This window comes from Trypanosoma cruzi, genomic scaffold (genome assembly GCF_000209065.1).
Source record: "Trypanosoma cruzi strain CL Brener 1047053517029 genomic scaffold, whole genome shotgun sequence".
Lineage (NCBI taxonomy): Eukaryota > Euglenozoa > Kinetoplastea > Trypanosomatida > Trypanosomatidae > Trypanosoma > Trypanosoma cruzi.
In genome coordinates, this window is record NW_001849552.1 from 147988 (window position 1) to 172735 (window position 24748).

At 50.9% G+C, this 24748-nt stretch overlaps 10 protein-coding genes across 10 annotated transcripts, besides 18 other annotated features; all 10 read left to right on the plus strand.

The window, feature by feature from the left end:
• Positions 1–7248: a sequence feature (heterozygous, non-Esmeraldo-like haplotype).
• On the plus strand, positions 1035–1946 carry Tc00.1047053511021.10 (protein phosphatase 2A catalytic subunit, putative; the record flags this gene model as incomplete). The annotated part of the gene is made up of 1 exon (XM_806221.1): positions 1035–1946. The coding sequence occupies one exon, from the start codon at positions 1035–1037 to the stop codon at positions 1944–1946; it is 912 nt and encodes a 303-aa protein (XP_811314.1).
• Positions 2874–3319: a mobile genetic element.
• Tc00.1047053511021.20 (uncharacterized protein) lies at positions 4467–5009 on the plus strand (the record flags this gene model as incomplete). Its single annotated transcript, XM_806222.1, has 1 exon — positions 4467–5009. One exon carries the CDS (start codon positions 4467–4469, stop codon positions 5007–5009), a length of 543 nt encoding a protein of 180 aa, XP_811315.1.
• Positions 5987–6008: a sequence feature (AT_rich).
• Positions 6159–9113, plus strand: Tc00.1047053511021.30 (hypothetical protein, conserved; the record flags this gene model as incomplete). Its single annotated transcript, XM_806223.1, has 1 exon — positions 6159–9113. The coding sequence occupies one exon, from the start codon at positions 6159–6161 to the stop codon at positions 9111–9113; it is 2955 nt and encodes a 984-aa protein (XP_811316.1).
• Positions 7249–7484: a sequence feature (areas merged during assembly that could not be assigned to a particular haplotype. This can correspond to areas where the two haplotypes were merged or to regions with more than two copies in the genome that were merged during assembly.).
• Positions 7485–15093: a sequence feature (heterozygous, non-Esmeraldo-like haplotype).
• Positions 9352–9386: a sequence feature (AT_rich).
• On the plus strand, positions 9982–12525 carry Tc00.1047053511021.40 (hypothetical protein, conserved; the record flags this gene model as incomplete). Its single annotated transcript, XM_806224.1, has 1 exon — positions 9982–12525. The coding sequence occupies one exon, from the start codon at positions 9982–9984 to the stop codon at positions 12523–12525; it is 2544 nt and encodes an 847-aa protein (XP_811317.1).
• Positions 12905–13258, plus strand: Tc00.1047053511021.51 (hypothetical protein, conserved; the record flags this gene model as incomplete). Its single annotated transcript, XM_806230.1, has 1 exon — positions 12905–13258. The coding sequence occupies one exon, from the start codon at positions 12905–12907 to the stop codon at positions 13256–13258; it is 354 nt and encodes a 117-aa protein (XP_811323.1).
• Positions 13944–13981: a microsatellite.
• Tc00.1047053511021.60 (hypothetical protein, conserved) lies at positions 14001–15344 on the plus strand (the record flags this gene model as incomplete). The annotated part of the gene is made up of 1 exon (XM_806225.1): positions 14001–15344. One exon carries the CDS (start codon positions 14001–14003, stop codon positions 15342–15344), a length of 1344 nt encoding a protein of 447 aa, XP_811318.1.
• Positions 15094–15102: a sequence feature (areas merged during assembly that could not be assigned to a particular haplotype. This can correspond to areas where the two haplotypes were merged or to regions with more than two copies in the genome that were merged during assembly.).
• Positions 15103–15577: a sequence feature (heterozygous, Esmeraldo-like haplotype).
• Positions 15578–15671: a sequence feature (areas merged during assembly that could not be assigned to a particular haplotype. This can correspond to areas where the two haplotypes were merged or to regions with more than two copies in the genome that were merged during assembly.).
• Positions 15672–24748: a sequence feature (heterozygous, non-Esmeraldo-like haplotype).
• Positions 15695–17902, plus strand: Tc00.1047053511021.70 (ABC transporter, putative; the record flags this gene model as incomplete). The annotated part of the gene is made up of 1 exon (XM_806226.1): positions 15695–17902. One exon carries the CDS (start codon positions 15695–15697, stop codon positions 17900–17902), a length of 2208 nt encoding a protein of 735 aa, XP_811319.1.
• Positions 17942–18003: a sequence feature (GA-rich).
• Positions 18122–18171: a microsatellite.
• Positions 18158–18379: a mobile genetic element.
• Positions 18274–18300: a microsatellite.
• Positions 18603–18647: a microsatellite.
• On the plus strand, positions 18806–21262 carry Tc00.1047053511021.80 (hypothetical protein, conserved; the record flags this gene model as incomplete). Its single annotated transcript, XM_806227.1, has 1 exon — positions 18806–21262. One exon carries the CDS (start codon positions 18806–18808, stop codon positions 21260–21262), a length of 2457 nt encoding a protein of 818 aa, XP_811320.1.
• Tc00.1047053511021.90 (uncharacterized protein) lies at positions 22235–23281 on the plus strand (the record flags this gene model as incomplete). The annotated part of the gene is made up of 1 exon (XM_806228.1): positions 22235–23281. The coding sequence occupies one exon, from the start codon at positions 22235–22237 to the stop codon at positions 23279–23281; it is 1047 nt and encodes a 348-aa protein (XP_811321.1).
• Positions 23458–23504: a microsatellite.
• Positions 23604–24748, plus strand: Tc00.1047053511021.99 (hypothetical protein, conserved; the record flags this gene model as incomplete). Its single annotated transcript, XM_806229.1, has 1 exon — positions 23604–24748. A coding segment is annotated over one exon (1145 nt), but the record flags the coding sequence as incomplete, so codon positions are not given.
• Positions 24316–24338: a microsatellite.

The following is a 24748-nucleotide window of genomic DNA, read 5'->3' on the forward strand; positions in this document are numbered from 1 at the left end:
CCCTTTTTTTTTGATACGCGTCGGCCCCTCCTCTTCTTTCCTTGGTTTTACGCTTCTCCTGTATGGTACGCTGCATGGAAGCCATGTGAATTGTGCACTCTCAGAGACGTGAATGGGGGGACACGCACGCGAACAGGGTCTGAGTAATTTGACGGTGAAGAAGCGGGGGAAGAGGCGACGGATGCTGGAGTGATGATTAACTGCATTTAGGGTTGTGGCCGGGGGAAGGGATGTACTGTTGTCAATGACTGGGAAAGAGGATTGTTGTGCCGAGTAAGGAGGGGAAAAAACGGGGAAAAACAAGAAGGGGTGCCATATCAGCGGGAGTTTTTTTTTGGGTCGCCGTCCTGAAACTCAACCCACCGGGATGAGAAATGTGAAAGCGAAGAAGACAATGAAGTCGTGAAGGGTCGACAGCAGCTCTTCTATGGTGGCCGTAGTACCTTTTTTTCAGTAATTCCCTGCTCGCTTCTCTGAATTCACGGCGCAGAGTCACTGAGTTATCCTCTAGCACCACCCCACACCTGCATTTTGTGTCCGTAGAAGAGTCCCTGGGCGATTCCGGGCGGTGGGGATGCAAATTCCTTTGCACACTCCCGCAATGTGACTCCTCCTTGCACCCCTCCTGTTTTCTCCAAACAAAAAAAAATTACAGGGCAGTCAAAATCTCCGTGAGCTGGGAACAACGGGCAATATATACGTGCACGCATGTATATTTGTGCACCAAAACAATTATGTTAGTGCTTTATAATTATTATATAGAATTAAGTATTGACATTAATGGGACGTGCTTACCGTTTATTTATTTTTGCTCATTATTTGCTCGAACATCTCACCCTTTGTACATAATTGAAAGAACACCTTTTTTTTTTGGCTTTGGTGGGTTCTGTGCGACGTCCACTGGAGCTGTACTGGGCTCCTCACCTTTTCTTTTTGTGACCTCTGCCGTTGGCACTGTTGATGAAATCATCCCAGGTTTTTTTGTGCTGTAGCAAGTTTTTGGGTTTGTTTCGGTTTTATTAGCAAAGCTGCATATGGATTCAATTGATCAGTTTCTAGAGACCGTCAGTAAAGGCGCCTACCCCAGGGAGTCGGAGGTGATGAAGTTATGCCAGACTGCTCACAACATTCTTGATGCAGAGGCCAATACTCACGTGATACGCGCACCATGCACCATTGTTGGTGATATCCATGCTCAGTTTTTTGACCTTATCGAGATGTTTCGTGTAGGCGGAGAGGTCCCTGATGTGAACTACGTGTTCATGGGCGACTACGTTGACCGTGGACACCACGGCGTGGAGACATTCCTTCTTCTGGTCGCCCTCAAGGTCAAGTATCCCACTCGCGTAGTGCTTCTTCGCGGTAACCACGAGTCGCGCCAGATTACGCAGGTATACGGCTTCTATGATGAGTGTCTCCGAAAGTACGGCAGCGTTAATGTGTGGCGCTACTGCACGGAGGTGTTTGATCTTTTGCCCCTTGTGTGTGTTGTGGAAGAAAAGATATTGTGCGTCCACGCGGGTCTCTCGCCCATGATCTCCACAATGAGCCAGATGGATGCTATTGAGCGCCGCTGCGAGGTGCCCCACGAGGGTGCCATGTGCGATTTGTTGTGGTCTGACCCGGAAGATATTGAGGCGTGGGGCCTGTCCCCGCGTGGCGCCGGTTACCTTTACGGTGAAGAAGTGGTGCGCACCTTCCTCGAAACAAACAGGCTGGAGCTCTTGTGCCGCTCGCACCAGCTTGTCATGGAGGGTTACAAAGTAATGTTCAACGACACGCTTGTGACGGTATGGTCTGCTCCGAATTATTGTTACCGCTGCATGAATGTGGCATCAATATTGGAGCTGGACGAGCATCTCAACAAGAACTTTAAACTTTTTGAAGCGGCCCCGGACGATGCACGCGAGCCATCGAAGCCCTCCCTGCCGGAATACTTTTTGTAGGTGGGTTGGGTGTGCGATTAAGGAGCGTGTTCATAAACAACGCAGCCGTGTACGGGTGTTTCCGTATGCTTCTTGCTTTTCCCTTCTTGCTGGATTGAATGGGGATGGCTCTCTGACCGCTGGTATCTTTTCGCTTTTTTTTTGATACGCGTCGGCCCCTCCTCTTCTTTCCTTGGTTTTACGCTTCTCCTGTATGGTACGCTGCATGGAAGCCATGTGAATTGTGCACTCTCAGAGACGTGAATGGGGGGACACGCACGCGAACAGGGTCTGAGTAATTTGACGGTGAAGAAGCGGGGGAAGAGGCGACGGATGCTGGAGTGATGATTAACTGCATTTAGGGTTGTGGCCGGGGGAAGGGATGTACTGTTGTCAATGACTGGGAAAGAGGATTGTTGTGCCGAGTAAGGAGGGGAAAAAACGGGGAAAAACAAGAAGGGGTGCCATATCAGCGGGAGTTTTTTTTTGGGTCGCCGTCCTGACACTCAACCCACCGGGATGAGAAATGTGAAAGCGAAGAAGACAATGAAGTCGTGAAGGGTCGACAGCAGCTCTTCTATGGTGGCCGTAGTACCTTTTTTTCAGTAATTCCCTGCTCGCTTCTCTGAATTCACGGCGCAGAGTCACTGAGTTATCCTCTAGCACCACCCCACACCTGCATTTTGTGTCCGTAGAAGAGTCCCTGGGCGATTCCGGGCGGTGGGGATGCAAATTCCTTTGCACACTCCCGCAATGTGACTCCTCCTTGCACCCCTCCTGTTTTCTCCAAACAAAAAAAAATTACAGGGCAGTCAAAATCTCCGTGAGCTGGGAACAACGGGCAATATATACTTGCGTGCAAATTTTTTTGTTTGAAAGGTTGCGAGGGGAATGCTGTAGGCGAAGATGTCTCCGGAGGAATACCCAATAATAATAGTGTCTTCTTCTAGGAGCTTGTGGAGAGAATGATCGCGAGGAAGGTTGGCTAGCTAAAGTAATATATTCTGGTACAGTGAATATATTTATTTACGATACTTGCCCGTGTTTTGAAAGCCCTGCAACACCGCGATGGAAGGAGTCGAGGAATCGATAAAGACAAGACGAATGTTTTTCTTTTCGTTTTTCTTCCCATCCACACTCTTTTGATCCCCACCTTGTGGCGGGGTCTTGTGGTTGGAAGAGGACAAATTTTTCTACTTCGTAAGGAATAAACATCATCCATCTGAATAGAATGCACCGTGTCACGAGAGTGGTCTTTCGAAAACACATATATTTAATTGGAGCAAACATTGAGGATGTGGCGAATCCGCTGCCTCTCCATTTACCCCTTTTCCCTCTTTTGCTTGATTTCTCTTGATAATTTTAGGATTTGGGCAGCGGCCCAGGCGAATATTCTCCCCTATCTATTCTTGTGAATCTTGGCGCAAAGAATATTCATTGAGGGAGGAATTTATGGGTGAATTCATGGATTGGACGGCGTTCACGAGACACACACGACCACGACCACATTCTGAGGCGGAGTGGTCCAACGGCAGGTTCCTCACTTTGTCTTTGCCCAGCGAATAACCCGCCATTGAGCCACCACGTGGGCGGCGTTCTCACCATTAGCGGGCGGTGAACTAGCTGCAAGGCGGTTCCAGGACAAAGGAATGAATTGCACCTCGTTGCGACACTCTGTGGCCGCCATCACCGTGCCGAGGAACCCTGAGTCCATTCGAGCCTCTATGAAGAGGAAGAAGCACACTGCTCTTTGAAGCGATTGGGCGGCACTTGAAGGAAGGCGGTTGACGCTGCACTGGCCCATATGAGTGCGCTTGGGCTCAGTTGGAGGATAAAAAATATTGGCGTGCAGCTCAGATGCCCACGTGCAGTTCCGTGCGGAGCGCATTGGATTGGCGCTGATGCAAAAGCCGCCCACATCAATCAATGGGACGACAACTTGGCGACCATCAGCACTCAGCCAGGCGCGTCACAAGTCTCCACCACTTCCGCCATGGGAAGTTGGAATGCTTTTCACACGGCAGAGACAATCGAAAGATCATGCAGATTCATGACGTGCCAGGGGGATTAGAGCTGTTACTCGGCACACGGGGGCCCATGAGTGGAATCCGTGGGAGGCGGGGATTTGTCCGGAGGATCGCAGTCGCACCATTTGACGGCGTATTGGAATGCATGATGGATGCAACGCCTAGCCACAGCTCCTGGATGCGTCTTGGATCACCTTTGCGACGCCGGCTGCGCCAGGCCCCGGCATGCAGACAGCCGTGAGGGGAGCGGCGCGCCCTGGGCGTGCGCCATTCGCGGGGAGGAGATGCTCATGGAATCTTTTCAGTTGTCAGGGCGACTGCGTACACTCAGTCAAATGGATCCTCCGGACAGTGAATAACGATGCTGGAGCGCGGGTCCAGGACATTCAGGGTGCTGTCTAAATGCCCATAAATGGGACCGCCCATTCCACCAGGCATTTCAGAGAGCAGAGAAATAGCATGCCGCACCCCCGCCCAATGAAGCACGATGCCGCAAACGTGATTGGATTGGAAAATGCAACACGACGTGCCGAGTGAAGCTGCAAAAGGAGACCTATACACAAAAAGGACTTTTGGCCCCGGAAGCAATGACTTCTGGGCCGGCACAGGCGGGACATCGTCATCAATGTCCGGGTGTGAGCGCGCGGCATGGGTTCCTCTCAGCGCTGCGCTCGTGGTGATGCCGTGGGCCACCTCCCCAACACGTCGTGCAGCTGTCACTGTTGGTGGAAACGAGTTGGCGCGCCGTGCGACGGTGCTGTGGGCACAATTGGCGCCGGGGAAGAACGGCACACGACCATATTTTTTCAATGCCACATTGTTCCTAAGTTTGCGCATTGCACTAGGGTTGCGGAAAATACTTGCCGCTTATGGAAGAGGGCCGGTGCCATCCACAGCATCTAAGAAGGGCCTTTCGCAGGACGGACGGGTGGTGGCTTTTGGCGCCGCAGGGGGTAAGCCATCGGGGCAGAGGCGAATTGTGAGCGCGGCCTGGCAAAAGGTAAAGAAAACCCGGGAGGAACGCAAGACTATAGTTGTTCCGCCGGATCGCATCTAACACAGTTCATCCGCGCGGTCTGCTTTATTGGAATTTGAAGGCGTTTTTTTCCTGGCTGTTTTTTCCGGCTGATATGCGGGCAGTTTTCCTCTATCGAGCGGGATTTGTGCATCTCGTGTATTTTACTCGCCTTCCAGTGGGGCACGGCCGTTTCCTCGGAGTCCCCCGCATTATCGCCAAGATCCCTGCGGGCGGCTGCTGTTCTTCGAACACCACCAGTTGTTGCTTGGGGGCACGGCCCCCGCATGAGGCATGCAGCGTTGGTGCGGGTTTTTTCTTTCAGCATTATTGCTTCTTGGGGCGGTTTGCCGGCGGCTTGCCCACCCTCTAGATCGGGCCAATTGTCGCCGCACACGTTTTCTGGTGGAATGAAGCGGCCCTCAAAATTATTGGGGAATGGACTTGCAATTCTTGCTCTGGAATGGCCAACTTACGCCGCTTTGGCAACAGACGTTTTCACGCAAGGATGGGGCGCGTTTTTTTTTTGGGAAACGGCAGCAATGTTAGCGGCCGGCTGCGTGTGGAAGTTGGCGTCGCACATGGCTTTGCAAAAAGGGGTTTGGCCCTCCCTCCTTGCCCTACAAGGGTTCCGAACACGTGTTTACCGTCACTTGCGCGTTTGCTTTGGCACTGTGGCGGATTTTAAAATAAAGAGTAAGGGGAATGCGTCTCAGGATGCCTTGGCGGGCAATGCTGCCACCATTGATGGTGTGCGGCGCGATTGCGGAATGCAAGCCGCACGGTGACAAGCGGCTGAAGAGGATGCCCCAGTGTATGGATGTTCGGGAGGCCAGGCCGCAAAACTCATTAAAATTATCGAAGGGGTGGCACTTGCGAAGCACGTGGAAGGCATCTTCAGCACCTTTTCTTTGTCAGTACTTTGTGCCGACGGGTGGTGGGGAGCCATTTTTGACTACCCGTTGAGCGTCGAATGTGCATTTATCTGAGAATAAGTGCGTAGCTGCTAAATTGCGCTGTATTTTATTTTATTTTTATTTTGCGGCAAGGTAGGGCATAGACTATCATTTTACAATAAAGTTCTTTGCGCGGAGCTATATATATCTACAATATTTGTAGGGCTTTTGGAAGGGGCCTTTTTGCATTCTTTTAAGGGAACTATTATTATTATTTTGCTAACAGTCAACTCTTATGTCTTTTGAGGGAGATGCCGCGTTGCATTCATTTACCGAAGGTGGGGCTGAGCTTGCTTTCCACGATTCTCAAGTAGATGCTCTAATAACTAAGAATGAGAACTGCGCTGTGTTCCCCACGTTGACACCCAATGAGAGTGAGTCTTTGTGTATTTCTCAGTCTGTGCCTCTGGTTGATGGTGGGGATTTGCCTCTTTCCGAAAAGATTGCTGTAGGGAGAACGGCAGAGCAAGAGGGGCACAACAGTGAGGAAAGGCGTGGGCCATTGATATCGGATGAGGAAGAAAAAGCTGCGAACCCGTCTTGTATGCCCAATAAAATTCTATTTGGACTCGCATCGGTGGGAAAAATTCTTGATCCGTCTTCGGTAAATGCCACTATAAGGCGTGAAGGTCCAACTGCAGGTGGAATGCGGCATTGCAGCACATGTCCTGAATCTTCCCTTTGCGCTCAATCAGCGGAAGATACCGCCATTATGGGGAGCGACGAAAACACTACAGCTGCATTAAGGCCTCAAGTTGTGCAAGAGATGCTGCAGTGGTTGGGCGTCAAAAGGAGGGGTGATCTTCTGTCTCGGTATCTTGTCATGGGGTCTGTGGCCGCCACTCAACATGGCCATGGTGTTAATGATGCCTGTTCTTTGGGCTCCAAAGAGAAACATGTAGATCCCCAAATGCGAAACCTATTGTTGCAGGAGGTCCAACGGACTGGTTCGAGGGGGCGTTTCCCCAACAAACAGATATTTCAAAGGAAACTTGTTCTGTTGGGTCATCAGGAGGTTGGCAAGACATCTCTGCGGAAGTGCTTTGAGTCGGAGCCATATTTTTTAAAGAAGCTCCCGGACGTGAAAACGACAACGGGTGTGGAGGTTTGCAGCCAAACTATTTGTGTTGGTGAAGATTGTGTTCAGTTGATCCTGTCGGATTTTGCCGGACATGAGGTCTACCACTCACACACACGATTCCTTACCGATCGATCAATTTTTCTTCTTGTATGGAAGATATCTTCTGTTGGGCAGGACTTTCAGAGTTCTGGCATCTCTGTGAAGGAGGAGGAGCGACTTTACAAGTGGATTGCAGAGGTATATGCCAAGTTTCCTCGAGCAAAGATGGCGCTTGTGGCCACTCATTTGGATGAGCTTCGGGTACAGGGACAGCGCAGTGTGGAGAGAATCCTGTTAAGGGTGGAGAAGAAAGTCACAAGCTTCATGCAGCGCATAGCTGCCACAGACCCCACTACTGGCAAGATCGTCACCAATGAGATTGTGGGCAACTTTGCTGTGTCATGTAAGACGCGTGAATTCATTGCGACTGGTGGATTACGGCGTTTTTCTGTTCGGAAGTTAAGTGCTCTTCTGCACTTTTTTGCTGAGGTGGCACGCCGGGACTGCATGGAAGACACGGACTTCCCTGCCGCTGCTATTCCTGGGCGTCACTTGAAACTCCTGGAGATGTTAATGAACGAGAAAAAGCGATTCCCAGAGAAATTTTTTATGCCTTTGAGGGACTTTATTTATTCAGCGGTGCAGTTTGGCGTGGCCTCAGATGAGGAGCTGCTTCAAATTGCTCGTCTTATGTACAGCTGGAATATTATTTACCTCTTTAACCCGTACTGTTTCTCGGATAACAGTCCCATCATGCTACGTCCTTTGTGGTTGAGTCGCCTTGCGGCGGCTTTGTTTTCATACGCCCAGGTAATTCGCACACCACTCCATCTTCGCAGCTTAATTGGGCGTCTCGAATACACCGTAAGTGTTGCCGAGGCTGCAGACATGCACCTTATGAGCAAAGGGTTTCTTCGGTGGCCATTGGTCCGTGTATTATTCCGTGCTCCACTTTTTGATATTTTGGGCCACGAGCCTGATGATTTGGATTACACTGTGGCCGTGCGGTTTCTCATCTCCTTGAGTCTTCTTTATCCCGTTCTCATACCATGTGATGAGTTGGCGCTGCTGGAGGAGGAGACACCGATTGACATTGAGGCGGGACAGCCGATAGTTCGCGAGCCGAAAATTACACGCTACTTTGTGCCTAGCCTTTCTCCATATTTTGTCCCCGACAGCCTGAGGCGGCTTGCACCGGTTTTATTTAAGCGTGGACCAAAACTGAGGTTTTTGTTCAATCTTCTTCCGGATGAAGCATGGTGGCGGTTCCAGTTTCGACTTCATTCATACCAGCAAGTTGTCGTTCTGCAGGAACCTTGTGGAGCTTTGTTGGCAGATAACAAGGGTGATGATGATGGTGGTGATGCATTTGATGAATACCGACTTCTCGAGGCAGATGAAGAACACAACCGATGGAACGATGCCATGTGGCTCTCAGGGGACTGTTGCCGCGTCTTTTTGTATCGTGAGGGGCTTCAAGTGATACGCGTTTTTTCAGCAGAGACAAAGCCGCACGCTGCGGAGTCGGTGCTTGAAGATATCGAGCGGACCATTTCGAGTTTGCTGGGGGAGTACCGTGGATTGCAGCGGACGGTGCAAATTGAATGCCCGGAGCCAAATTGCAACGGTTGGCTAATGTCAAGTGAATTGTTGACGGGGACCAGATTAAAGTGCCAGATTTGCAAGCAGATGATCAGCACTGAAGATGTCGTTGCTTTTGCTGCCGTTGAGTGTGTTGAACCACGACGCTCTCACTGCTTTAGCGACACGCTGCTGAAGGAAGCTGGCGAGCTGCTTTGCTTTTCCTTGAATCCCATGGGATGCATGCAGTTTTGTGAGTATCTTGGGCTGGACCACACAATCCTCTGTGGCGCTATCTCCAAGGATAGCTGTAACACTGACGGTGACGAGGAGGTCACACAAACCGAACAGAATCCAGATTACATGTATGCGCTCGATAAAGTCGTTCGTGCGGCCATGCTGCGTCAGCTGCGGGAGCGCGTAGAGGAAGAAGCACGCAGGCGTCGGATGCTGGAGCCTGCTCCGACTGCACTTCAAGTATCGTTTTGATCAAACTGAAGCTTTGCTATATATATATATATATACTTACATATTTCTTTTTCCGTGTGGTGCGTGTGTTTGGGGGGGGGGGGGTGAAATTTGTGGAATTAATGCAAAGGGAGCTTTTCCCCGCCCGCATGGAGTTAAGGGTGGCGGTTGCCGAAGGGAAAGCAAACGCACGACAATTAGGCATAAACCAACATAACGAACACAAATTGAGTTGACGACAGTGAGAGCAGTGAAAGAGTTTTTTAAAAGATTTCTTTTTTTTTTTTTTTTTAACGCTTCCTTCCTTTTTAAAACTAATTTTCCTCCCAAACTTCATTTCCGCCTCTGCTGGATTCTCTGCTGGGTTACTATACGACACCAAAAAAGAAAAAACAAAACAAAAAAAACTCTTAGGGGATGGAAATTGGCCGCATTTATTGAAGGAAGCCGCTGAAGGGGGCGAACGGAAATTTGACGGTTCTTGGAACGATTATTTCTTTTTTTCTGAGCAGTCAGACCACGTGTGTGTGTGTGTGTTCTTTTGGCTGCGATGCGCGGCGAGGCGGCCTTGTTTTTTTTGTCTCCGGCGCAGCTGAAAACCCTCCTTTCACTTCCCCTTGTCTGTGTCCGTGGGTAAAAAAGAAGATTGCAGGGTTGCGCTGGCGGGCCCGTGCGTGTGTTGTGAGGGAGTCGTTGCCTCTTTCCCCCTTTTCTCCCTTTTTTTTTTTTTCGCAAGAGAACCTTCTCGTCGAGTGGGTGTGTGGGGGGAGAACAGGGGACCCGCGTTCCCGGGAGGGAGAGGAAGAGAGGAAGAGACAAACATCCTTCCCACTCCCGAAGGAGAAATAAGGAAAAGAAAATACTAAAAAAGAAAAAGGGAAAAACAAAAATGTTTGAATTATGGGACAAATTTGGCAAAAGGAACATCGCTGAAAAAGAGGAGAAAAATGGCGACGACTGCTATCTGTTTTCTGCGCTGCGGCGGCTGCATGCCAAGCTGTTGGCTGCCCAGCCAGAGTTCACGGAGGAAGATGTGATTATCATTGCGTATCCGTCACCGGGTGGATCGCCAACTCACTCGCCGAGCACGTCACCGCGTGATCGGGATGCCGATTGCGAACAGGACGATTCCTCATGGAATACGGGGGGCGAGAAATCCAGCAAAAGTAGCACGCCGACAAGGGACACAGGGAACGGGAACGTTGCATTGACTCCACCAGGTCAAGGGTCCACGTCCTCGAAGATTACGGCCATGGGCACGGGGAAGGAGCTAACTTCCCGCGATTTTCTCGCGCTGGTGCGAAACTTCGATGAGAAAGCTCTTCTGCGGAATAGGAAGGCGGCGTCGGATGCACTGAAGCTCCTGAGCGACGCATACGCCCTGACTTGGCGGGACAAGAGGTACTTTACGAGTGCAACACTTATGACTTCTGTTGGATCTTCCCGTTTGATGGCAGCATCCGCACGCGAATTGGGCGGGCGCGGCAACAGCTCTGTCCTGTCGACAGTGCGACGCCCTCTTTTTACTCCGTCATCGTCTTTTCGTGCCCCAACCCACAAACCACCTCAAAATCTGGTTTTGCTTATGGGCAAGTGTGTAGAGTCACTTTTGGTGTATGCCAACGAATCGCTGTCGTTGCGGACAATGATATCGTCAAATGTGACACTCCTGAGGTTACTGTGCTTTGTGTGTGGAGAGAGCAGAAAATTAGAGTCTTCTTCTTGTGGAAGCGGCTGGCGTGATATAGATGAAGAGCTGAATGAGCTTGTTTCCCATTGGCAATTATTTTCGCTGTCCTTGCCTCTTTTGGTTGCCTTGCAGGAGTGTTATCTCTTGGAATTCTTGCTGGATGCGGCCTTGCCACCCACAGTGTGTTCATCCAAGTATGATGGTATTGCTTTGGTACTTCACGAGAAAAAGCGACGCCTGATGACGGAGATGATGTCCAACCGAACGGGATTTGGTAGCATTACGAGGGGGTTACCTTTAATTAGTTTGGCAGCCATCGTTAGCATGTCCATTTTTGCGGAACCGAAGCTGCGAGCCCGTGTACTGGATCGCATGACGGGAGAAGGATTATTGCAGACAATTCGGGACGAGTTGGAGAGTACTGTAAATAACTTTAAGCGTCTTATGACGGGTGAGAGCGATGGCCAATCGCCGCGCACGGCATCATGCTCTCCCTCAAAGAGATCTGGTGGCTTTTTTTCTTTTTTTCAATCGAAAGCCAGACGAGTCCGACGTGAGGAAAAGATGTTGACGGGTATGCAAGACTCACCTTTGCGCCGTCTTGGTTCCTGCCTTGAGATTCTTCAGAATTTGACAGCCCCCAACTTGGCCCAGGAGGCGGCCCCCGCAACGACGATGAAGGGGGTGGTGCGTGCGACAGCGTGGGCCTCTCAAATTGAGGATGTTCGAGAGATATGCACCTCGTTACTAAATCTCTCTTCTATCATGGCTGGGAGTGATACGCCGTTTTCTTTCCTGCGTCCTCTTCAAGAACAGGTGATGGAGTGCGTTCGCCAAATTGCCAGTTATAGTGCTGTTCTGTATGGTGTCGTGGTGGAGACAGTGGATTCTGCTCTTAGCGAATATGCCCGAGAACGTACGAATGGGCAGAGGGACATTACGGCTCCTTTATTGCCTCTTCTTGTAGAGTTGTTGTGTCTTAAACAACATGCCGAGGCGAATGGAGAGTGTGTGGGACGATGGTTCACATGTCTAACAGAGTGTCTGGTGCCCCAGGCATTCGACGTGCCGGTACTCACATGCAACAGGGCTGGCAACAGATACTCGTGGTCAAAAGGGGTAAGGAGGAAATCATCCAATTCACGGTGTGATGCACCCGTTTTGGCACGAAATCTACGTCGTGAGGAAATAATATCGTTGTCTCCCTATTTCCGCTTTGCCTCGCGTCTCATTTTGGAGACAAAGTGGCGTGACGGGGCGGAACCGTTTCTTGCACGCATTGCATTGCTTGCTTATAACGTTCTTCTGACACAAGCACGGAGGCCTAATCTCATTTTTGGTCAGGCTTCCGCGTGCTACGACGCGGTCGCCCCACTTTTGGAGACGCCAAACGGTGTGCTCCCTGGTGGGTCATCGTCGGGTACGCGCGAGTTATGTGGCACCCCCACGCGGCGCAGTGGCAAGACACCGGATAGCTCATCATCACCGGGAAGGAAACGATGCCGTTCCGTCTCTGGGGGTGCCACGAACACTGGAGACGAGGTGTTTGTTCCGAGTCCCAGTCAATCTCCGTTGTTTTTGGAGGCCTATTCTTCTTTTTCTGAGGCAGAAAAGGGCCGAGATTCAGACGGAGTTTCGCGGGGGGAAGGCTCGCCTTCTTGTGCTCTGACGGCGCCATCGTGGCGGCAGCGACTTTCGCTCTCTGCCTTTCTGGGTCTCTTCGGGGAGGCATTTCCTGAGTGAGGTAGAAATGTTGTTTTTGCTTTTTCTCTGCTTTGCGTGAGTGTGTACTTTTGCTTGTGCGCATTTCTAAGGACGCGTGACACAGGGATGATGATATGAGTGAGGCTGAACTTTTTTTTCTTTCCGGCCTCCCGGGTTGAGGAGGGGGGTGGAGGAGAGAGAGAGGGGGTAAAAAAAGAAAAGTCACGACCGGGCAGGCACCTTTCATTCATGCATTATTTATTACCGTTACTTCCATATGTTGTTTTTTTGTTGCTTCTTTTTTTTTTTTCTTTGCGTAGGTTTCTCAGTCATTAGAGAGAAATTTTGGCTCTGAGGGACGCGAGCCAATTTTGGCTCCCTTTGACCGGCAGCCCCTTGACGAGGAAGAGAGTAAAAGATGCATTTTATTCCGTTCGTTTATCAGGCCTCTTTTTTTTCCATAGTTAATGCGGTAGGGTCCGTGTCTGCTTGGTATTTGACGCGGCGCCGCATGATGCTCTTTACTGGGGCGTTTAACACCACTGTGGCCGCCGTGGCTGTCTACGCCTACCCATTTGATCCTACCCTTTCCAACGCGTACGTGTCTATTGCCGCGACTTGTGCCTTCACGCAATTTATTCTTCATGGCCTTCGCACAAAGGCCTTAATGGCATCCACTCCGCTGGTGGGTGTTTACTATCTTTGGTGCCTCTCGCTTCTTGTCTACGGTGTGCAGCGAGGCAGGTGGGCGTACATCCTCCGTGATGACTGATCGCTGCGCAAGGGGGTGGGGAGGATGGCGAAGGAGCCCCTGCGGACTGGGCAATCACGGGACGAGGAAAGAAGAGCAGCTGAAAGAAAGACGGCGAGAAAGGGGAGATTATCGGCATAGAACCGTGACCAGAATAAATGAAAAATGAAAGTGGCAGCAACAACAAGAGACGTTCAAGCTGTTTTTTTTATCCTTTTTTTCTCTTCCTTTCGACTCTCAACTATTTTTTTCTTTCTGTCTGCATCTGGTCGAAGAGCACTGGGTGGGTGCACTTCATTGCATTGACGACCGCCTTTTTTCCCAACGGTACATGTGGAGTGGAAGCGTCAAATATGACGCTTTGCGTGACTCCTCCCTCTCCCTCTCCCAAAAGAAAACAACAACAAAAAGTAACAAACAAATTCTTTTCTTTTCCATATCTATACTTTTTTTTTGCGGGTTGAGTCTTAGAAGGAATTTTCTCTCCTTTTCTCTTAGTGTGTGTGGCTGCTGGCTGCCTTGCATTGGGCAGCTGCGGCGGCCTGGGGAGGCTAGAGGGAGCGGAACAGAAAACGTGCCGAACAGGGAAAGCGAGGAAGCCTATAGAGACGGCGACGGAAAAGAAAGAAACCACACAAGTTTGCCAAGGACATAAACAAACAAGCAAACAAACAGAAAGGAAGAAAGAGACTGGAGGAAAGTGTTCACATACGTGCGCACATACATACGTACATACATTACATAGAGAGGGGGGATCCTGTAGATGCCTGCACACTCGGCGACGCGGGGAACCCAGAGGGCATCTGGTCCCTGGGCCGGATTTTTTAGCTCTTCTTTTGGGAGGGCACATGCACAGGTAGCTAGCATGGAAGGCGCAAAGGCGTCGAAATCCAGCGCGTTGGTCTCTCAGACATTGCTGGATTTGCGGCAACGTATTCTTGACGAGGTGAAGGGCAATAAAAGTGCGAACAGTAAGTTGCGCCAGGCTCATCGTCAGCGGGCGTGGGAAATGGCGTTTGGTCACCCAGGCGGGGATGAGGTGGAGGTATCGACGATAGAAATTTCACTTCTTTGCCCTTATTCTCGTATGGCATTGCGGTATCCGGTACGAAGCAGAGAGTGCCAGCATCTTCAGTGCTGCGATTTGGAGTCGTGGATTTCGCTGTTAGAGAAGTGCCGTTCCATGCGAGACCCAAGGGCGCCGTGTCCTGTGTGTGAGAAGCGTGTGGCGGCCTCCACGCTGGAGATGGATTGCTGGCAATTGCACGTTTTGTCACAGATGCCTTCAGGGACACACATGCTTATTTTGGATCCCGACGGAAGCTATCGAAGCGGTGATGCCTCACGCCAGCAAAAGAAGCAACAGGTGACAGAAATCATAGAATCGACGCAGGCTCAAAAGGAGGAAGGCGATGACAATTTTTTATTGAATTCTTCCAACGGCTCCGCGTCCCCAACCCAATGGATATCGGACATTAGGATCGCTCATGTTAAACGGGAGCGGCATTCGGAGGACGCCCCTGATCCGCCTTCGCAGGGATTCCCCAGTGCCTCCAGTGGTTTGACGCAAGACGAAGACGTTTTTGCGGTTCATTACGTGGAGTCGGTGGGGACCACTCGGGTTTTGCCCAGCCAGGCTCGGTTGTGGGTGGCACACTGCCCTCGTTGCACCAGGACATTGCTGAAGAGCGAGGGGGGCGAGGTGGAGTGCTGCACTGAATGTGGTCTGGGGAGGGAGGACTGGACGCTCGTTCGGAGTTTTCCCGGCTCGTCACTCTCACTGGAGTTGACGCGCGATGGCACGTTGATTCTTCGCGGTGCCGATGCTTTGGCACCGCATTTGATTCGCGCCGGATTCTTCCGCGCCATATTTGCGGATGAGGAAGATGTCGCTTGTCCGCGCAAGGATGCTGGCATCTGGTACACCACAGCCACCCTCACACGCTACGAATTGGATTTTTTGGAGGCCTGTTGCCAGCGTCTGGCTTTCGGGGAAACGCTTGAGGGGATGCCGTCAGTCCCCGCGCTATTCCGTATCCCACGTCGACGCCTCGCCCCAAGGGAGTCTGCGTTTAAACAGTTAAGTCACCCGAGTCTTAGCGGGTAAGAGTATGTATGACTATTTCTGTCCGGTTTATTTTTTTTTTTTTTGGTTGTGCGGCTGGCCTGTGGGGTTGCCAGGGAGGGAGTGAAAGCGTTTGTTTGTTTGTGTGCGTGTGTGCATGCGGGCTCACTACGTTTTTTTTGTCTTGTTGCTTTCTTGTTTTCCTCCTTTTTTGTGGAGGTCTTTACCTTTTGTAGGTTTCTATTTCTCTCTTATCGCAGCAGACACTCCGTCCGTTTTTTTTTTTTTTTTTGTATTCACCGGCCTTTTTATCCTTTTTGATTGTTGTTGGATTGCCAGGGCTTAGGGGTTGTTTCAGTACATATATATTTTTTTCTCGTGTGTCGCTGCTGATGCGGCGCGTTGCATCCTCCATGGGAGGCTTAACGCAATGGCGATGGGGCAGTAGAGTTTCGTGGAAACGCCAGGTGTTGATTGCCTCGACTGCGCTCAGTGAATACCACTTGAGATCCATTTCCGCACTGTCGCCATCCTTGTGGACTTGCCGGCGCTTGTTTCACCAGGCGACTCGTCTTCGGCTGGAGCCGTCAAAGGGAGTTTCTGCGGCGGAGGGGACAAATACGTTCAGGACGGAATGTCCACAAGGGAAAACCAAAGAAGAAAGGCGCAAGACACAAAAACAACAGCAACCGAGGCGCCAGGAAACTGCGGTGAAGGAGAAAATTCAGCCGACAGAGGACTCCATTGTGTCAGCAGAGGCCTTAAGCAAGATTCCTGTATACCGAGTGGTGAGTCATGTCATGCGGCACTTGTGGCCGCCCGGGCAGCCAATGTATCGTGTGCTGGTTGTCACCAGTGTGATTTGCGTTGTCACGGCAAAGGTTCTGAAGGTGGCGGTGCCTTTTTGGTTTAAGATGGTCGTTGACGCCCTCGCGCCCGACCACAACGTTGCCAATGCTGTGGTCGTTCTTGGCCCATTGCAGCTTGGCGTCTTTGGGATGGTCGCCGCGTACGGCATCACTCGGCTGACAGGCTCGCTCACAGAAGAACTCAAATCCGCACTTTTTGCTCCTGTTGGCAGCCATGCATCTACTACAATTGCCATGGAGATGTTCCGAAAACTGCATTCTCTGGATTTGAACTTTCACTTAAGCCGTGAGACGGGAGTTATAAGCAAGGACCTCGATCGCGGAAGCCGTGCATTCTGGTCCCTTGCCTATGCTCTGCTATTCTTGGTTATTCCCACAGCATTTGAGGTCATGCTTGTTTGCACGGCACTACAAACTAGCGCGGGCCTTAGTTTTATCGTGACGGCTTTATCGGCTGTTTTTTCGTACATTGGATGGACGTACATTGTCTCCAACTGGCATGCAGTATACCGTGAACGGTACAACAAGGGTGATAGTCGTGTTGGTGGACTGACGGTTGATTCACTTCTCAATTATGAAACCGTGAAGTACTTTGGGAGAGAAAAACATGAAGAGGAGCGTCTTTTTCATGAGACGATTAAGACGAACCGTGAACTGGCACGGATAGATCAAACGATTTCGGTCTTAAATTTTGGTCAACAATCCATATTTGTGCTTGCTGCGTTAATGTGCTTGTACCTTTCAACGTGTGGTGTCGTGGCTGGTGCAATGACAGTGGGAGACATGGTGCTTGTGGACGCACTGCTGATGCAGCTGTATACACCGCTTAGCTTTCTTGGTATGATCTACCGTGAGATACAAACATCAACGCAGAACATGCAGGCCATGATCGTTTTGCTGGACATTGAAAGCGCCGTCAGGGAGAAGCCAGACGCGCGCCCATTGAAGCTAGGCTCTGGTACCATTGAGTTACGGGATGTGTGCTTTCACTTTAACAAAAATAGCGAGGGGAAAGGCGTTCTCCACCGTCTTTCTCTCACTATTCCGGGTGGAAGCACCGTGGCCTTTGTTGGCCCGTCGGGCAGCGGAAAGAGCACCATCTTCCGGCTTCTTTATCGCTTCTATGACCCTTCCTCCGGTCTGATTCTCATCGACGGTCAGCCGCTGACGGATCTGCAACTGAGTAGCGTTCGCAAGGCCATTGGGGTGATTCCGCAGGACACAGTTCTCTTTAACGAAACGGTGCGGTACAACATCCGCTACGGCCGTCTAGACGCGACGGACGAAGAAGTGGAGGAAGCCGCTCGTATGGCGAACATCCACGATAGCATCATGAGTATGAGCCAGCAGTACGAAACACCCGTGGGGGAACGCGGGCTGAAGCTCTCTGGCGGAGAGAAACAACGTATAGCCATTGCACGCGTTATTCTCGACGACCCCCCGATACTGCTGGCTGACGAGGCAACCTCGGCGTTAGATTCGGCGACGGAAATACGTGTGATGCAGCAGCTGCGCGAGAGGGGTGGGAAAAGGCGCACCATAATCCTTATTGCACACCGTCTCACAACCGTTAAGGACGCCGACAAAATTTTTGTCTTGGACGGCAAGGGAGGTTTGGCGGAGAGCGGCACTCACGAGGAACTTTTGGGAAAATGTGGCCTTTACGCTGAGTTATGGTTCCGACAGTTGCACGCTGCAGGGCCGGGGGAGGAGGAGGAAGAGGAGTTGTAGAGACATGATAGCGGAATGATTGAGGCACATTCGCCGCTCAAAAGAAGAAGGAGAGGAGTGAAAAAAACAAGAAAAAGAAAAAAAGAAGAATAAAACAAAAACGGTGCTTTTTTTCCTCTTCTTTATTTGATTGTGTGCCCTTATTGTATTTGTGTGGAAGTCTTTTTGGGACCGCAACGGCACTTTGTCGGTGGTAGCCAATGAAAAGCCGGCAGAAACATATATATATATATATATATATATATATATATATATATATATATATATATCCTGATAGGACGAAGATATTTCTTTACAATTTTTTCCTCTCTTATGAATCCTTTGGAAGACTGCGATGGAAGGAGTCAGCGAAACGATAATGGCAAGAAGAATTTTATTTTTATTTTCATTTTTATTTTCTTTATTTTTGCCATGCCCACTTCGCGGCGGGGTCTTGTTACTGAAAGAGCCCGAAATCTGCCACTTTGCAAGTAATAAATACCTCCAATTTGAATAGAGTGCAACATTTCACCACACTGTATATCAGTATACATGTCTGCGGGGAAAACGTGGGGGATGTGGCGAAGCCACTGCCTTTCTATTACACTCTTCATTCCCGTCCTGTTTGGCTTATTTACATATAATTTTAGAATCTGACCATCAGCCCAGGCGAATCTTTTTTTAACTTTCTTGTCTGTCCGTCTTCCCATTTCTTTGATGCACTTTTTTTTTTGATTTTATTTTTATTTGTTTATTATTTATTTTTCTGCGGGCGACGCGGGCAAATGTTTCTTTTTCACGCTACGTCGGTGTCTTTTTTTTTCCTTACGGCACTTCTTTTTTTCTTTTCGTTTTCTCTTCTGTTGTGCAAATGTGGGTATCTGTGCGAAGAGGGTGAAAGGAAGGGGGTTGGAGAGGGAGGGCATGGAGCCCACCGCCGGTTCTGCAGCTTTCTCTCCTTCCTTCCGACCAGGCTTCACGTCCGGCACCCACCGCCGCGCGCTGACCGTCGATCTCATGGGTCTGCTGGACAGCAAGGAAACTGACGGCATGGGCTGGGAAGTGGCGACGAAAGGACGTGCACCAGTGTACGTGGCCTTTGACCCGGAGCGGCTCTGGCAGATCCCTGATGGCGGTGGCGCAGAGGAGGTGGGAAACAACAGGGCCTTTCACGGCGTGATGGTTGTATTTAGTGATGGGCCTCTTTGCGGTGACGAGGGGCTCCCAGAGGTAGGCGGGGACGCCTGTTTTGGCGGATGTGTTCTGAAGTTTCTCATGTTGCGGACAGACTTCATGAGGCACCTGAGTTCTTTTTCGGCGCCACTGTGCTCCTCAACATGCGAACACAGGGAGGAGGAGGAGGAGAAAGAAGAAAAGAGGGAACGCGATGGATTTAGGGCCGTGCTTCTTTTCACAGATGTCAAGATGGAGGGAACAGACGATGATCGGGCACTGTCTGTGGTGTACGTGCAGCTGGCGAAAGGGTGGCGACATGCTGTGGATCGTGTGGCTGTGCAACGGCGTGCTGCGCAGGTTATCGATGCCGCACTGTCACTCTTTCCGAGCTCTTTGTGGGTAATCTTTTGGGTGGATTTTACAGGCATTCTTGATGCGAAGGATTCCTTATTACCACATGAAATCCGTGATGCTTGGTCGGACCTTGCCGCTGCCTCCGCCTCTACTCCATCAGCTCCCCGGGTGACGGTTCTTGTGGAGCCTGCTGCTGCACTAAAGCTGCGCCAGGATGGTGCAAAAGTGACGGGGGAGGCCGCGCCAATTTTGGCTGCAGATGCGAACCTCAGTACCGTCAAGGAGACGCTATGTATGTCGTCCGGGAGGCGTCCCTTTGATGATTCTCAGCGAGGGAGCAGTGCAAGTGAAAGGAACTGCATGGATCCTCATGAGCCACTTGTTTCCGGGGATGTCGACGGAAACGGCGAAAAGAAGGGTGGTAACAGCAGCGACGACGGGGAGGATGAATTAATTTGGAAGAAATACAAGCGCACGAAGACGAACGCTCAGGATGCTAATGACGGGAGTACCTCTAATCTTGGGCATCCTGCACACGAGGAAAGTGACGATGAGGAGGATGAGTTGCTTTGGAGGAAGTTCATGTGTGTCCTGAAGGAGGAAGCGGAGGTTTCAATGAATAATGCGACGCAAGGCCTTTCCTGTTTATTTCTGGAGTGCCCGGGCGACGATTTGTTTTCCTCACCTGGTGATGATGCATCCATACGAGAGTTGTTCGCGTCGTGGTCATCCCTCGGCTCCGGTCACCTACCGCGCACTATTGTTTTGATTGCTGGTGATGACAACCTCCTTGAGCGTACGCTGCTCTCATGGGTGAGAGTGCCGTGGAGCCAAAACGCATTGATACTTCCTGTGTTCGGCGTGAGCGAGCTCGTCACTGGCCAGCACTCTCAAGAAGGTGTAGAGTTGCCACCGTCACGATCATCTTTGCCATCTGCCGCAGCTGCTGCCTCACTGTCGATGAATCGTGATGCCGCCTCCGCTTCTCACAGGTTTTTTAGGATTTTAAATTTCGCCGTTCGGTACTTTGGCATCGATGTTCACCACAGCGCTTGTCTCTCAGTGACGCAACCTCTTATGCAGGCGGCGTGGTTGCTTGATTTTCGGGTTGTGGGAGATTACGCTCGTGTTTTTTCATGGGTCATGCAATTGCGCGCTGGGAATTCTGCAGTGCAGGGCTTGTTGGACGTCGAAAGGGAGCGGGAACGCCTTTTTGCGGAGCTGTGCGCCACCAACGAGCTGGCGCGGAAATTGCGTGAGAGTCCGCGAAGACCAGAGATTCTACTGCGCGTCATGGGATCCATGCGTGTAGGGGTTGTGCGCCCCGTTGTTTATGACGCCGTGGCATTGGCCTCGAAGTCTCTAACGTGGACGCGCGTTAGGCGCTCTCTGGACACTGCGCTCTCACTCTCGCCAGAACAACGAAGTCGGGTGTATCGTTACATGGCTTCTTTCTTCACGAAAAATGTCTTTTGCGTCTCTGTTGATATTGTGCGGTCATGCGATTCAGATTATTTTTTGGGCTACCACTTCTCTGCAGTCGGTTACTTGAGGTACGAGCTCTCAAGTTGGGTGCGGCGCCATGTGTTTGTTGAGTTACAAGTTGATTTTCAGCCATTACTGGAAGGGGATCCGTTGGGTGCGGAGACGGAGCCGCACTGGTCCCGGGTGTTCCGGCGTCTCTCCTGCACATGTACACCGCGACGTCACGAAGTGCTTCTTTGTACCGAAACTGGAGAGAAGAAATGTCGTCATTTGGCTCAGCTGCTGTATTGGTCTCTGCGTCCACGTCCGTCCTGGAACACCTCTTTCTTTAAGAAAACATTTGCTGATCAAAACCACGCGTCATAGGGGCGGCATTTGTCATGTTACTTCTGCCCCTTTGGTGGGTGTATTAAACGCAGTGAAGCAGGGTGGGGCGGCGTGTTTTTCCCGAACGGAGCCTGACATGACGAATGGTGGAGGTGGAAATGATTTTTCAAGAGAGAGAATCCTGAATGGTGTGCCACGCGTGGGTGATGATGTGAGCCTGCTGGAATTCACTCGTAGGCTCGGGATCACTCGGGACTCATAGAAGCAGTGGGATATGGTGCGGAGGCGTCCAGAGTGGATTGCTCTCTTTCTCCCGTAGTCTCACTTGCGTCTTTGCGCCTCATTGTGTGGGAGGGGCGGGTGAAACTGCATGTGTTTGCAGCCGTGGCTTTGGAGGCTGACGGCACTGCATGGCACCCTTCTCCTTCTTCTTTCTTCGCCCTTTTTTTGTAGTAGGTGCGAGTGATGATTGGCAGCGGGAGTGGTGGAGGCGGTACCGATGCTGGTGTGCCCCTCAATAATTGACGGGGGGATGCATGCATCTGCGTCCCAACGCATTTTATGCAAAAAAAAAAGATGCGATTTTTCTTGTTTTTTTTGGTTTGTTTTGTTTTTGCCGAAAGACAAAATGTCGTGTGATGATGATGATGCCCTGCCCCCTGCCAAATACTCGCACACACACAAAGAGAGAGCGAGGGAGGGAAGGGGGAGACGTTGTTAACTGAAGGAGAAATTTTATCTTATTTTTTCTGTGTGCAGGACGGTGTCCTGCTTTTCGTAGCAATCAGCGAAGGGCGGGAGAAAAATTGTTTTCACTCCGCTGCAAACAAAAAACAAACACTAACACGCACAAAACCAGTACTTTTTGGATCCTTTTTCTTTTTGCCTCTGTTGTTCTATGGGCAGCAGCCGGGGCGGACCGCGGTGAAGGGAGGGGGGGGCGCCGCTTTTTTTTTTTTGCAGCCTTTTAGTCGTGGCCGCACCACCGGTGGAGGGAAGAGATAGAAAGTGATGCGCAGGGCGGCCACAAAGGATCCCGCGGAGCCGGCGTCTCTTCCGCCAGATGATTCTCTGCAGTTCACACCGATTGGAGGAGTGGAGTCAACATTCATTGAGGCCGACGAGGAACTTATCCGCACTGCTGGCGTCGCGACCCTTGAGGCGGACCGTTCACAACGGGAGGTGGAGCGCTGGCGTCTCGAGGCGAGTGCGCAGATGCATTGCCTCACGAAAGTGCGCCGCGAAAAAGCACTTCTTTTAAGGGAGGTATTGCAGCTTGAGAAGAGCCTGGAAGAGGCGAGAGAAGCCGCGGCTGTGCCCACCTCAAAGGAAACATGTTCCTTGATCCACGGGGGTCGGAGCATACTGGGTGATGTGTGCGATCCACATGGAGATGGAATTATTGTCGTGCCAGGCACCTTCACGCTGGAAAAGAAGGGAGGCGTGACGGCGGAGGAGGTGGAGTTGCGCTACCTCATCAGCCGTGCCATTTCGTCATTGGACTCCCTACAGGCGGAGATTGCTGCCCTTAGACAACAGCATGCTGACTTGTGGCACCGGAAGCGTGAGATCACAGAAGATTCCAAGCGTCTGAACGCCACATATCAACGACAGAAAAAGCAACGAGAGGAGTTGTTGGAGAAAAAACTTTTTGTTGAGGCCGCGGAGGCTGATCCGGCGTTCCGTGAGGCTCTACAGAAGAGAATGGAGCTGAAGGATCTTGTTCGACACGCGGCTGATCGTCGTGCGGCGCTGAAGCAGTTGCGAATGGAACGCGCCTCGATGATTGGACACCTTTTAGAGGGTGCCATGTCCCGTGAGAGGGACGCCTGCAATCTGCATGTAAGGATAGCGAAGAAGAAAGGGTTCATTGGCCACCCCATGCACGACATGCTAATGGCCTTGCAAAAGGAAAACAAGGAAATACGTGCAAAATATCTGCAGATGGTCCGTGGCAGCAAGGAGGAGGATGCGGTTCTTTCAGATTACTTGGATGTGCTGGAGGAGCGACTGCTGCTGGATTGGATGGCTGACGCCTCCCATGACAAGGCCGTTTGAATATTTTTTTTTGTTTCCTTTTTATTGAAGTATGGAATTGCGGGCTGGCTTTAACAAAGATTTATCGTTGGACGCTGAAGAAGCGTTTTTTGTCGGAATGGAAACGGGGAAACAAGAAATCACAAGAAGGAATCTGCGGGGAGGAGGGGTATGAAAAATAAGTGACTGACTGACTGTTTATTTATTTATTTATTTATTGTTGTGTTTATTTAATTGTTTCTTTTATAAATGTAATTTGCTTCTGTGCGGAGCGGTTGTGTCGCTTTTTTTTTTTTTTTTTGTGTGTGTGTTTGTTGTTGTTTCCTCTCTAGTCACAGGCCGGATGGTGAGAGTCTTGTGTCTTCACGGAAAGCGACAGACGGGGGAAATTTTTGAGCACCAGCTGAACAAACTTTGCAGGTTTCTCTCTGGTGTTGCCGAGCTTGAGTTTGTAGATGCCCCATGCGTTCTCACAGGTGAGATGGTGACGGGTGACGCGGTGGTCACGCGCTCATGGTGCGAACCAAAAGACGGCGGCACAAGGGACAGTTACGCGGCGGGAGACGACTTTGTGCGACGCTGCATGACTTCAGGAGGCAGCTCGTACGATCTTCTCTTAGGATTTTCTCAAGGCGCACTCCTTGCGGCTCGCTACGTGATGCTGCAGAAAATGAACGGGGAGAGAGAATACGGACCGCCAGTGAAGGCTGTTATCATTGCGGCGTCGCCGGACCCACGCCGTGTCTTCCCGGAGTTTGTGGCATCATATCTTTATCACATGCCGCAACATGACATCAACAGAACCGGCTTTTTGGGCGCCGTGCCCTCTTTGCACATCGTTGGGGAGAAGGATGCCATCGTCGATCCGGCGGAGAGTTGCTCCTTTGCGGAGGCATGTCGACCACAGTCAGAGCTCCTTTTCCACGCCCACGCCCACAGCATCCCGCAACTGAGGAGTGTTCTTGTTTCCATAAAGTCTTTTATTGAGCGCATCGCTGTCTATACAGGGGAAAGGGGTGAAACGGAGAAAACAGAGGCGACGCTTGAAAGGGAAAATGATGATGATGATGATGATGATAGCGGATCCCTTGATGCAGCATGCGAAGAGGAGATTGGGTTGGTGACATCGATGTATGGTGAGGAGTGTGTGCAACGCAATAAGACCCCAGTGGTTTTTTTGCCGCTTCTGCTTGACGGTGTGTCGGATGAAGCGTCAGACATGTCACTGTCGGCCCTTAGAATTTGCATGACTCTGCCAAGGCGGTATCCGGCGGAGTTACCCAAGCTGGACGTGGTTGGAGGCCCTGCGACTCATCACGTTTTCTTTGAGCGCTGGAAGTTGCAGCTGATTACCAAAACACTCGCGTACCTGCGGGACGATTTGGGTGTTGGAAACGCCATGCTTCTTCCTGCGATGATGTTTGCAGGCGAACAGGCGGCTAGTGACGTGGCATTTCTGCGTTCGGTCATGTCTGCCAAGGCGAGTGC